General features: G+C 33.5%; 1 protein-coding gene across 5 annotated transcripts in view; it reads left to right on the top strand.

Annotated features, from left to right (window-relative positions):
* Positions 1 to 13,831, top strand: part of ERBB4 (erb-b2 receptor tyrosine kinase 4) — a 1,164,558-nt gene that overhangs the window by 915,327 nt on the left and 235,400 nt on the right. For 3 of the 5 annotated variants that reach the window (XM_044241525.1, XM_044241523.1, XM_044241527.1), the window contains exon 16: positions 1,944 to 2,018. In XM_044241525.1, the coding sequence (XP_044097460.1) occupies positions 1,944 to 2,018 (75 nt within the window). Of the gene's footprint in view, positions 1 to 1,777; positions 1,823 to 1,943; positions 2,019 to 13,831 lie in introns of all 5 variants that reach the window. The other 2 variants (XM_044241526.1, XM_044241524.1) reach the window with 1 other exon arrangement.

Below are 13,831 nucleotides of genomic sequence, written 5' to 3'. Positions count from 1 at the left end.
CTCCTAGAAGAGTAGCAACACTTAGTAGGCATGCAAACGGTTATTTTTTTTTTTAATGGTTGAATAAAGATCCTTCATTATTCACACTTTCCCCTCAAGTTGAATTTCACTTTCAAATATTTTATCTTTCAAAGTTTATTATAAACACACAGATTGTAAACTAATCATAGCTTTTCAGTGTATATCTACTTGGAAATAAGAAATAGACTATTAATATTACAAAATGGCAATACTGTATAAAAAAGCATTTTGAAGAAGATATAATTGGGACCTAGAAAAAAATAAGTTCTTCAGAATAAAATAAATAGAAAACAATATAAGACAATTTGGAAACATTTTTAGTACTTACTTTCTCCATTTTAAAAATGGTTTTGGTTATGGATTATATTAATTCAATGCTATGTGCTATAAAGTTTTATTTTTATTTCCCATTTGCTTTTTTAAAATACTTTTTTCATGGTGTGTTCTCTATATTTCTGTATATTGAATTTTTTTTCTGGCGAGTTCAAAACCAATCCTCAAAAAGAAAACATCTTTCTACCTAGTATTAATATTATAGCTGACATTGGTGAATCAAGGAAACAGTGACTTAAATGTTATTATACATACTTATATTAGTTCACCAATGATAAGAGTTATCTAAAGATATAATGGGCAGCCCGGCCTTATACACAAGCATCTTATTATTTCATTATATGATGATTTTAACTTCAGCTTCTTTTTCAGTTTTAGAATTAGAGTTTGGGGAAAAAAAATGTGATCAGCAGAATGAGACCGTTCTCTAAATCATAGTTGTAGAGGGAATCTTGATAATGCACTGGAGCTATATGTATTTAATGAGAGAGAAGGGAAAGAAATCCAAGTTAAGTCCATTGGAAGATGGGAGAAGCAATATTTCCATAATACTTCAAAATGCAATTCTACGGAATGTACATTAGGATTTTGCGTACTTTTATGATTCCACTTAAATGTTGATCTCAGTAAATTCTTTACTGACCTGGTTCTTAGTGTATTCATTTCCTTGGAGAGTATTTATTTGCTATTGTTTCAGTTAAATATGATGGCAGTTTAAAAACCCATTTCTGTTTGTCTGCTCTTTTAAAAGAGAGTGTCAAGATAAACTGGAATGTGGTGAAACCAGTTAATTTGCTTTTTAAATGAATTCATGTTTACAGATAAATATGTTTTAAAAACAGTCACAACCAAGGAATGGAATAATGTGATTATGTAAAGTATCCATAAGAATAGCATTAAAACGTGTTAACTCATTTTCTGCTGTAATCAATCTTTAATGAGCATTAACATCAGGTTATTATATTATACTGAATAGCTCATGTTTCCTTTTTTATTGATTTTAGTTTTACTTAAGCTTAAGTCCTTTTAGAAGAAACTGTATACATGAAACCAATTATAACTTTTGAAATATCAAATTATTTAGCTAGACATATACTCATGAATGATGCAAATGAATTCAAGGTATTAGAAGTGAGTTATATGGGTTTGGAAGTTATCCACAGAAACAGGGTCCAATTTTCCAGGGTCCAATTTTCTTTACTGTGGACATGTTTCTTTGCATTCCATTAGGTGGTTTTGGCAACTTACTTCTCTGTATCCATCAAGCAATAATCTTCTCACTGACTTTAAATTCAAGAGTGTTCCAAATTGTCTAAAAACCATTATTAAGAATTTGAAACAATTAGGTTTATCTTAGTGATTCTTTTTTTAACAATGACTAATTTTTCTTTCCTTGTATTTTTTAAATTTGGATCTTCTGCAGGTGCATAGGCTCAAGTATTGAAGACTGCATCGGCCTGATGGATAGGTACTTGGTGTGCTTGCTTCCCATGTTCTTCCTCCAAGGCTCCTTGTGCGAGCACTGGTGCATGTGTGTGCATGCCACTGGGAATGGAGAATGATGTTTTCTGTTCTGTAATTGCCTGCAGGTGTAGCGGTCCCACTAGTCATGACTGCATTTATTATCCTTGGACGGGCCATTCCACTTTACCACAACATGCTAGGTAACATCTACCATGTTTCCATTTTGTCACTCAAATCCTTTCCAAATTATCATGGATAAAAAATACTAACCAGTTGGGTGAAATTTATAATATGTTAAATTAGGGAGTTATGAAATAAGCATACAATGCTACTTTTCAAACCACGTTTCTTAACCCCCTTTTCTTTATTTGTTATACTTTTAAAATCCAAATCAGTAGTGTCTTTGAATTTTACCTTTATACAACTTAAACAGGATTTTGATTTATTAATCTAGAACTTTAATAGAACATTTCTTATTAATTTTGTGATTACTGCAAAAAGAAATACTTTTAAGAGAGGAACTTGTGAAAGTTGATCTATTTTTGTAAGCTTTTTCTTGTTTAATTTGATTCATTTTCTGGTTTTATATTATTTTGAGCTGGTTGGTATATTCTCTAGGCTTCAGAATTACCGTAGACTAAAGGCACTATAGCAAATACTTTGTGCAGGTGAAAGTACAAGTTAGAATTAAGAAAAAACCAAAATCTATCACTCAGATTCATACAAAAACCCATGCATGAATGTTTATATTGTCTTTATTCAAAATCACCAAACCTAGAAACTATCCAGTGTTCTTTGGTTATGATATATCACATATAGCCGAAGCTGTAATGCTGTTCAGCAATAGAAAGAAAGAAACCAATGACATATGCAAAACATGGATGGATCTCAAATGCATTATGCTAAGTGAAAGAAACTGGACTTGAAAGAATACATACCATATGATTCCATTTGTATAGCATTCTGAAAAAGGCAAAACTTTAGAAACAGGAAATTGGTCAGTGTTGCCAGTGGCAGTGTTGCAATGGACATGAGGGAATTTGGGGCACTGATGGAATTATTCTATATCTTGACAGTGGTGATGAGTACATAAATGTATGTGCTTCTCAGTACATTAAAAGGATGAATTTTGGCATCTATAATTTATATCTCAATAAATATGACTTTTTAAAACATATTTAGGAAAAGAGTAACTTTACAATGTTATGTAGAAATATTGTTTGCTTTCCTTTTCTTTAAGACTATTTATTTGGGGCATCTAGGTGGCTCAGTGGGTTAAGCCTCTGCCTTCTGCTCAGGTCATGATCCCAGGGACCTGGGATTAAGCCCCACATCGGGCTCTCTGCTCGCCAGGGAGCCTGCTTCCCCCCCCACCCTCTGCCTGCCTCTCTGCCTACTTGTGATCTCTGTCAAATAAATAAATAAAATCTTAAAAAAAAAAGACTATTTATTTGAGAGAGAAAATGCATGTGCATGACCTTAAGTAGGGGAGGAGTAGAGGTAGAGGGAGAGAGAGAATCTCAAGCAAACTCCCTGTTAAGGATGAATCCCAATGCAGGCTAAATCTCATAACCCTGAGATCATGACCAGAGCAGAAGACAGACGTTTAACTGACTGAACCACCCAGGTACTCCTTGTTTACTTTCTTTATGAAGCAAATTGATCCTATCTTTTGAAAAAGAGAAAGTAGTGCTAAATTACAAATAGCAGAATGACAGCTGCTTTTTGATATATTTTTTTATTTCAAATTTAACATATATAGTGTAAAAGTACACAAAATAAAGGTATAAAACTCAGTGAATTTCTCTAAATGACACATTTATGTAACCATCAGCCAGATCGAGAAACAGAATAGTACCAGAGACAGAAACACTCTTGTGCCCCATTCCAAGGGTAACTATTGTCCTGAATGCTAACACCAGTTTGCCTGTTTGTGTACTTTATGTAAATTAAATCATACATATATATTCTTTGTATCTGGTCTCTTTTGCTAAACATTGTAATTATGAGGTTCATCTGTGTCATTAAATTTAGTCATATTTTTTCATTCATATGATATTTAGCCTTTAAAAATTTTTAGAATAATCAAATAAGTGATATGTCTTATTAATAGGTTATTTAAATTCTTTTTCAAAAGGGTGCTGTAGACATAAATGATTTATACAACAGTGGCACTTTGACATTTGGGATCCACTCAGACTAGTTAATACTGTTATTTAGAGCAAGGATTTAAAATTATGGAAAAAAATGACTAAAGGGAGAGAAAGAGAAAGAGAGTGCCTAAGGTCCAAAGTTCAGTTTTATAAACGAAGATACATTTTAGATTGTTCCTGTATTTATAAAATAATTTTCCTAAAAAAATAATAATTTTCCTCCCTGAGACTTTGGTGAAGTCACTATAATATCATTTTGAAGAGTGTTTCCACATTTGATTTGATGACTTTCTTATAATTATTCCAGCCAACTAAGGAGAGGCATTATAATGTGGTGATTGAGTGATGATTAATCCTTGGAATCAGCTTTTCTAGGTCCAAAGCAAGGCTCTATCATTTTTAGATATTTAACCTTGGGTAAGTGCCTTCAATTATCTGAGACTTACTTTCTTCATATATAAAATAGGATTATAAATTGGTTGTGAGGATTGGTTGAGTCCATAGAATAGTGTCTTCCCCAGATAAATCACAGTAAATGTGATGTATTATTTTGCTATAGAACAAGGATTTTAAATGTTGGAGATGGGGGAACATAATTCCTAGAGGGAAGGGAAAAATCTCTCTACCCCTTATGGCGGGTCCCTTGATGGAAGGAAGGATATTTCTTTCTTTACCTTAAGAATCACTGCCCTAAGGAGGGCCACTGGTTTGGACCGCAGCATGTCATAGGTTAAGACATATGCAGAGACAGAGAAACGGTTAAAACCATAGTAGTAGATCACTAGTGGTTTTTGATGCTCAAAATCATAGTGTATCTTATTATAGATTTAATATTTTCAACACTTAAACAAACGTAGCTTGGGAATTTTCAATCCTATGTTGCCTAGGTTCTTAGGCCATTCCCTATAGTCTCAGACTAACACCTAATTCAGATTAGCTTTGTCACAATTTGGTAACCACGTCTGGTAACAGAGTATAGATAATATAATTCAGCCCATCACTCACAGGACATTTCACCTGTAGGCCTTTGTACAGGTAAAGAGCAGAAGTTTTTGAATTTGAAGGCCTGGGTTCAGGTATTTGCACTACCATATTTCTTATCTGTAAAATGGGGATGATAATGGTAATTTTTAAAATGGAAATTCATATACCTCATATGATTGGTATGAGGATTAAATGTACAGGAGCTCTTATCTAAATATGTGTTTACTGGCGGTAGTCACGTGTCTAGTTGAAATATTGGGAATGTAATCTTTTTGGAAGTCTTATGGGGTTATGTTCTACTGGTATTTTATTATCAGTAGGGCATAAATCCAGTAGTTCAGTAACTAAAAAATTGACATATCAAAATTTCTCAACTTTTAAGCATTTAAATTTTGTATCACACTTCTAAGTATAATTATCTCAAAAAAATTGTTAAGAGGGAGCTAATTGTTCTTTTAGAAACTCTTGATATCTTTACTTAATACCTCTTTTGACCTTAAATTTAAAGCAGTGTGACTCTCCTTCAGTTGTGTTGACTTGTCAGAATTAGTGGACTTATCACAGGCTCTTTATAAGGCAATTTGGAATTGACATGAAATACTTAACTTGGACACCTTGGAAAAGTGTGTATGAGCTCAGAGTATTTTGTCATGGATTGGATGAGAAGTGTAAGTAACAAGTAACTTTATTTTTGTGTTCTTATTATTGCAATAAATGCTTAGGTCTCTGAAAGGTACACATTGAATTGAAAGCAGGGGACCAGTCTAGTAATATTTCAGTTCATTTTCCATTTTTAACTTCTGTGATAGTTTTTTTAAGCTCTGTCTTAATTGATTAAAGTAAATCTTACATAATAGGGGGATAAAACACAGGGGTGACAATAACTCTTTTAAGTTTCCTGAACCATGTTTTAACTGGGCGATTACCCAAATGCCTAGTTTTCTTTTAGTCATAGAAAATTGCATCGAGCATGGCAATGTGGCCGTTTCGAAATATTTAGAATTCTTACTCCCTGCTGCCCCATTATGTTGTATTCTGTTTCCTAAACCAGCAGGAAAAAAGATTGAAGATTTAAATGAAAACAGGTGAAATGTTTCCAATCTGATCGACTTTCATTTTCTAAGCAGTGTTATTCTTTCCCAAGCCTGCGATTTGTGAATTGGTTTTCCACACTCCGTTTACCTTACAGGCTGTTGGTGGAATTTTTTCCAGGAAGATTGCATAGGATGGGAATTTTTTTTTTCTGTTGTCTCCTAGAATATGAAAATAATACTTGCATCTCCAAACTTCTCCATACTCTCCTTATCTGAATTAAATGCCTTAAAAATAGCATTGACCTTTGCTGTTCTCCCTTTTCTGTCAAGAATCTTGTGAAGAAATATGTTCAGCAAGTTTTCATTTATTATTCTTTTTATGGTATTTATTTGAGCTTTCACACAAGCTATTTTCATATAGATTGCAATAGAAGAAAGTGTCCAATTCTATTCCACTTTAGTTTCTTTGTCAAATATATATCGAAAGCTTTTTTATAATCTTTTTTTTTTGTATCTAATTGGAAGTCTATGCTTTTTTATAATCTTAGTCTCTCCTCCATCAGGGCCCACATTTGTCCATCTCAATAAGCAAAACCTTTCTTTATATTAGTTAGCAATCCAAAATCTAAACTAGTAATTCTTTTTTGAGTTTGTGACAGAAATTATGAAAACTACTGGCTAACTGTTCAAAAATTTTTATCTGGCTATTCGCTCCGATTCAATTATTCTAGATGCTTTACCATATGAAATAACTGAAATCAGTTTAATTCTTTAAATCTCATATAGGCAGATACTTGAAACGTTTTATATTCCTGTCACATTTTAATGCCCATAGCGCACTTTTATTTTATGGTATAGTCGTTATTACCTAAGAGGTCACGTAACAGTTTATCCTTTAGCAGTGTGACCCATGTGTGATAAATGAGAGAGATGATGTGATATTCTTGGCACCACTTTCACAAATGGAACAATCTTTTTTCTTTGTTTGTTTTGCCCTCAAGGAACTTAGTTCATAACTTACGTCCATATCAAATGGTCAAAACAGCCCATAGATGGTTTCCTTAGATGAGTGGCAATTGTGTTATGATGCTTAAGTCCAATAAATAAAAGTACTCAGGCTTTTTATTATAAGTCTGTCCTCAGTCCCCCACATTCTGTGTATTAAATTTACTTTTGAATTTAAGAGAGTTCAAAGAGGTGAAGGAGAGTGTGTTGAGTTTCTTCTTTTCCAGCTGATTTGTGTCCCACGGTTTCCAATACATATAAAATACCAAAAATTATCAAAGCACTTCAAGACAAGAGCAAAACTGCTAAATAGTTGTTAATTACTGTTTGTATAGTTGCATATGGTTGCTTTAAATAAAACTGTTTAGTGGCATAAGGTTGCATCAGTGACTTTCTTTTGATATCAAAACGTTCACACATTGTTACCAAAGCTTTTACGGATCCTAGAAACATTAATATTATACTCAAACCTACTAACTGTAAAAATGTGACCAGAAAAAGTCACAATTAAGGTTGAAAGTCAAAAGAGACTTTTAAGAGCATTGACTTTAGGCTTGTAATAAAAAAAAAATCTAAACATAGCATTATTGAACTGTAAGATGTTGATTATACTAGTTAAGGGTCAGATAAAAAATTCAGTGGGTTGAGTGATCCATTTTGAATACTTTTTTCACTCTTTCCAATAAGCATCTTTCTATGGTGTAGAAATTATAATATTTTATAATTATTAATTGCTGATTCGTAAGGAGATCAGGACTGCTTATAGTCTATGATCTCAAAGCATCTTAAGTTTCATTGAATTCGTTATTGACTATCCAGTAGTTTTATTTTTTTTATTAAAAATGAAAGCAGATGAGTGAAATATGTTCCTGAAGCCTCTGCCCCTTTCTTTAGACAAATATTTATAGTTTTAAAAGTACTTCACAGGTGCTATTCCAAGATATGACCCTGGCATTATTTTCTTATAAAATACAATTTAGGGGTGGAAGTATATTATCAGTATTACTCGGGACTTTAATGTGGGATTTTAGTAGACAGGAAGTGTTAAATTCTATCTCATAACACTCATTTCTAACAAAAACCTCCTCAACTAAGAGCCATCTAAATTGCATCCAACTAAAAATACAAACCCCTTGCAAACATTTCTGTAGATAGTACATTTAGAGATGTTTTGACATATGCAGAGGAAGTGAAAATAGTAGCAGGTCTAGCAGCAAAATGAACACTATAATTCACAATAAAGAGAAATACTTCATTCTTTCATAACACTTTTTTTAAATAATTTTTTTTATTTTTTATAAACATATATTTTTATCCCCAAGGGTACAGGTCTGTGAATCGCCAGGTTTACACACTTCACAGCACTCACCAAAGCACATACCCTCCCCAATGTCCATAACCCCACCCACCTTCTCCCAACCCCCCTCCACCCTACTTCATTCTTTCAAAGAACTAAGAACTAAATATATTAAACAAGTTTTATATATCTATATTTATAACCATATCTATCTATCTATTTATCTATCACCCATCTATGTAAAAAAATGGCATCTGACTTGGTCCCCTACTAACATCTTACACAAAAATTATCAGTAAATTACTGAAAGTCGTAAGGCAATGCCTTCCCATCTATATAGCCAAATACTATTGATTGAATGGATTTGGAATAATATTGTGCAGATTTTCTTTCTTTTTTTTTTTTTTAAGATTTTATTTATCTATTTGACAGACAGAGATCACAAGTAGGCAGAGAGGCAGGCAGAGAGAGAGAGAGGAAGGGAAGCAGGCTCCCCAATGAGCAGAGAGCCCGATGCGGGGCTCGATCCCAGGACCCTGAGACCATGACCTGAGCCGAAGGCAGAGGCTTAACCACTGAGCCACCCAGGTGCCCCATGCAGATTTTCTTAAAATTGCACTTTGTAACCAATTATTTCTATTAAAATATTGTTTCAATTTTTGTGTCAAAAGAACAACAATTAAGCAGAAAGATTTTTTTTTAAGTGTAAGTCGAAGTTTCTATTTTAATGCCTGCCATATATATATCCAGAAAAGAATCAAAATTATCCCTCATGTAACTTAGGTATACATTGTGTTAGACCCTAAGTATCTTTTTTTTTTTTTTTCATATTTCCTATTTAACTAAAGGAATCCAATTAACTGGGACCCCCTTCTGTGATGTGGTTACATAAAATGATGGGTAGATATTAACTCAAATTGCTCTCTTTGTGCTTTTTTCTTATTACCTCAACACATTCCCTACCTAATCATTCTTTCATAAACATACAATTATTTTTCCATACTATGTTGTAGGCAGGAGCTAATTAACAGGGAGCTCTTTGATTTACCAACGAAATTCCTCACAGTGATTTCATTCTCCTCTACCATCCTCCCTCAAACGCAAAGTGATATAATTTCATTGCAATTTCACAGTAACTCAGTACTAAAGAATGAATGATAAGGAAAGGGAAACCCACCTCTAATAAACTTCTGAATGCTTGTAGCCATTGCAATTTTTATGGCATTCTGTTCGATTGCCCAGAGTAAAGCATTCCATATGCTTGAGTCATTTATGGAATAATTATAGTTGCTTTTAGTAGAGTAAAAATAAAACAGCAATAACAAAAACCTCTTACCATAAAAAGTTTACTTGTTGAAATGAAAAAGAAATTTTTTTCAATGAACAAAGAAAATTTTTTTCCCAAAGCATCTTCATTCTTGAACCTCTGGATTCCACATACCAAAGGTCAAGTCCCAAATTCAAATCCCGGAGTGGATAACAACATTGTCCTATGCACCAAGATAGAAAGGACCAATGGGAAAACCAAAGCACCAAATCAAACCAAACCAAAACCAATTCTTGTTATTTTTCCCAGAATAGTGTTGCTTTTTCTAAAATCTTCTCAGATTTAGAGCTTGTTTTTGCCATTCTTTAAAAGAAAAAAATCCTAATATGTATCTATTAGGTGCGCTACATTATCACATCTATTTTCATGATAAGCATATAAAAATAATTATTACCATTATCATTTTACAAATGAAGAAACAGGTTCAGAGTAATTAAGCAATTTACCAAAGATCACTTAGTTAGTAATGTCAGGTCAAAAATTTGAGCTTCAGTGTGTCTGATTGATTCTTAGAACCACATTTCTTTCTTTCTACTAGGCTGGTTCCCAAATGGAAGAACAGTTAACAGCTATTCCTACGATGAGGATGATTGAATATCTTATAGCCTACTTAAACAATTTTACTCATTATCTTTCTTTTAGTCCCAACTTTTACCTATTAGGCCTTCCTCCAATGTATAAGATTTTATATTGCTTTTCCTCACAGAGCATATTTTAGTTTAATACATCTGGCATTGCTTGGTCGTGATAGTGCAGTGCTTCCCATGACCTAAGGATATAAGCCTGTGTAATGGTAACATAATGTCAATATATATTTTAATACAGCACTGACCAATCTAAGAAATTTATGAATAAATATAGGCTCAGTTTTTAGAAATATTTTCTAAAGTGACAGTAACTTGTAATTCTGGAGAGATTTGTTAAAACTACTTTGGTTCCATATGAGAGCTACTTCCATCAGACCTGACACTAATTCCATAATGCTGTTGTCCCCAGACTCACCTACTAAAGGTGGAAATAAGAATCAAAATTTTATTGACACTCAGCAATAAAATAACAGATAATAGAGTGGTGGGCTTTATCAGGCTTTACTTTGAGATATTCCTCCCTAGTTCATACATAGGATGTGTGGGATGGGGGAAGGTTGATTGGGAGTAGCAATGAGATCAGATGGTAGAGTATGAATCCTAGATTGTGTATCACTTGGTTCTGTTTAACAAGGTGGAAAAGGATTTCTGCTAAAATTTTTCCCACTCTTGATACCATCAAACCTATCGTATTTACCTGTTTTTTGAAAGGATAAAACAAAGAAACCCCTCTCTTACCTATATGCTACTCAACAGTAACCAGCCAATAAACATTCATTGTATTTACTGTATGTTAATAACTTACAGTAAATAACTACAGTTATTAACTTACAGTTAATAATAAGTTAATATATACTGTACGTTAATAAGGAGAGAATAGAGAGAAAATTAACATAATCCCTAATATCGTGAAATTTACAGTAGAGAAGAGAAAAAAATAGTTTATAATTATATATTTACTATGAAGAAAATTGTAAATGGATTGGATTGTATGGTTGTGGTAAGGAAAAGAAAAATATAAACAATGACCCTTGGGTTTTTGACTTGAGTAACTAGATGAAAGGTGATGTCATAAACTAAAATGAAGACTCAGAAGGAAGTGGAAAAATACTTGATGAGGAAAATGAAAGATTATGTTGGGGTTATAAAAAGCTTGAGATGTTTATTTGATATCTGAGTGAGAATTTCACCTGCGCATATAATTACAATACTCTGCAGTTCAAGAGTGGGGTCAGAATCATCAGTCATATTTAAATCCATAACATAGGTTGAAATTCCACAAGCACTAAGTATACACATATACTGAGATATGTGTATATATGTATGTTTATCCTTCCACACTAATCATATATGAAAACGAAGCAATGAGCCTAAGGATACTCCATTATTTAAAGAGCAAAAGAGAAGAGAAAATACATAACAAAGAAGACAGGCAGAGAGGGATTAGGGATAGAAGAGAAGCCAAAAAAAAAGGCATGCTGGAAGCCAAATGGACAGAGGGTAATGAGATGCTATAAAGGTTGAATATGAAATCAAGAGAAAGTGGGATTTTTTGTTTTACTTAAGTTGGGAAAAATTGTAATGTATTTATAAACTGGTAGGAATAATTAAAAATAAAGAAGAAAATTATATTTCAGAAAATAATGAACAACTGCAGGCGAAATATTTCTTTATTGATGGAATCCAGCACTGAAGTGAAAAAGTTGGTCACAGAAAGAAGCAGAGATTGTACATCCATTATAACTGAAAAGGATTTAGAATATATAGGGAAATATGCAGGTAGATAGTGGATTTGATGGTGAGAAGATTAGGCAATTCACAGGTTATCCTCTTTTTTTTTTTTTTAAGATTTTATTTATTTATTTGACAGACAGAAATCACAAGTAGGCAGAGAGGCAGGTAGAGAGAGAGGAAGGGAAGCAGGCTCCCCGCTGAGCAGAGAGCCCGATGCGGGGCTCGATCCCAAGACCCTGGGATCATGACCCAGGCTGAAGGCGGAGGCTTAACGCACTGAGCCACCCAGGTGCCCCGGTTATCCTCTTTTTAAAGGAACAATAAGATGATGTCCTCATCTTAGCCTAGAGTGTGGGAGGCAATATTGGGAATTTTAGGAAAGAGAAGATTTAATAGTCTATCAAAAGTAGAAGTACATCATCCTAGATGTACAGTAATGCTAGCAGTGCTGAAGGTCCCCTGAAGATTCCTAGTTATAAATTAGAATGATTCCATTTGGCGTTGTTATGCTTAATTCAGCTATGCTATGATTGCCCATGGGTACTTGGAAATATGGGTTTACCCAGGACTGAAGTTTTGCCAGGTGAGCACTTACGACAGAAGGTAGAGACCGTTGGGTTAAGGGTATGTGGAAGAAATGATAACAGCAAAGGGTCGTAAAAACTAAGTTGAATAATAAGAAAAATTGGTTTATAAGGGAGACTCATGTACAATGAAAACATGGTAAGGTCAATGGCTGTATATCCCAGTACCATCACGCACTGTTGAATTAGGGATACCATTGTAGGGAAACTGAAAAGTAGAGTACTTGAAATAAAGACTCTGGAAGTGATGTTTATATATATATATATATATATATATATATATATATATATATATATATATAAACAGCTAGTAGAATGAATGGGAATGGGTGGCTGAGACTGTTGGAAGTGAATAATCACAGAACTGGGAAGCCAGAAAGTTGGATAAACTTGGATAATGGGGAGAAGTGGGAAGATTCAACAAATACTTAGAATTTAAAATTAATTAACTGGGCTTAGCAATTAATTGGGTGTGAAGTAATTAAGAGAAGAAAGTTACTAATTATTTGGGCTTGCAAAGTAGAATGAATGTTGATAAAAGTAATCGAGATGTGGCACAGTAAAAGGGTAATAAACTCAATGTCAACTTATTTGAGGGTGTATTAAATTTGGGGTGATTTTGACAGATCCAAATGATGCTAAATGGGAAATTTAATGTACAGATGTAGAAGCCTCTCCATATATAGACATAGAATCAAAGTGAATAATATTATGGAAAGACAGAGTCAAGTGTTTATATCTTTTGGGAAGTTTACATGTGAAGGAAAGGAGAGAGGGAAGCAGTTGGAGAGGGAATATTATCAAGAGAAACGTACTTGAAGATGGATGAAATCTGAGCCTGTTTTGGAAGACTCTGTAAAGAGTGAAAGGTTAGAGACACAGGAGAGAGAGAAATCATCAATCATAGCACTCTCCTGAAAAAGCTAGAATTAGGGACAAACGAAATGTGAAAAGATTCCATGGTGATCAAAACCCTTGCCACCGTTTTATTAGGAGAGAATAAATAGAAGACAGAGAAAGAAGAGGCACATAGGTAGACCAAGGCTGCGGGAGTTTCTGTTTTAATGTTCTATATTCTCTCTGAACTTGTAAAGTCATCTTGCCAAGAAAGAGGAGGCTATGTTTTGGCGTGTGTGTATGTGTGAAAGAGTGACGGTTTGAAATACTAAATTCAAATATAAACTGTGCTAATATTTTGCATTTAAAATATTCTGTTACTAATTCTTAAATCATCAATAATTTGCAATGGGTTGCTTTACATGTATTCAACTGAAGGTCACCCTATTTTATTTTTTTGCATGGGAAATA

The sequence above is a fragment of the Neovison vison genome, chromosome 3, assembly GCF_020171115.1.
Source record: "Neovison vison isolate M4711 chromosome 3, ASM_NN_V1, whole genome shotgun sequence".
Lineage (NCBI taxonomy): Eukaryota > Metazoa > Chordata > Mammalia > Carnivora > Mustelidae > Neogale > Neogale vison.
This window is presented reverse-complemented; position numbering and strand designations above follow the sequence as displayed.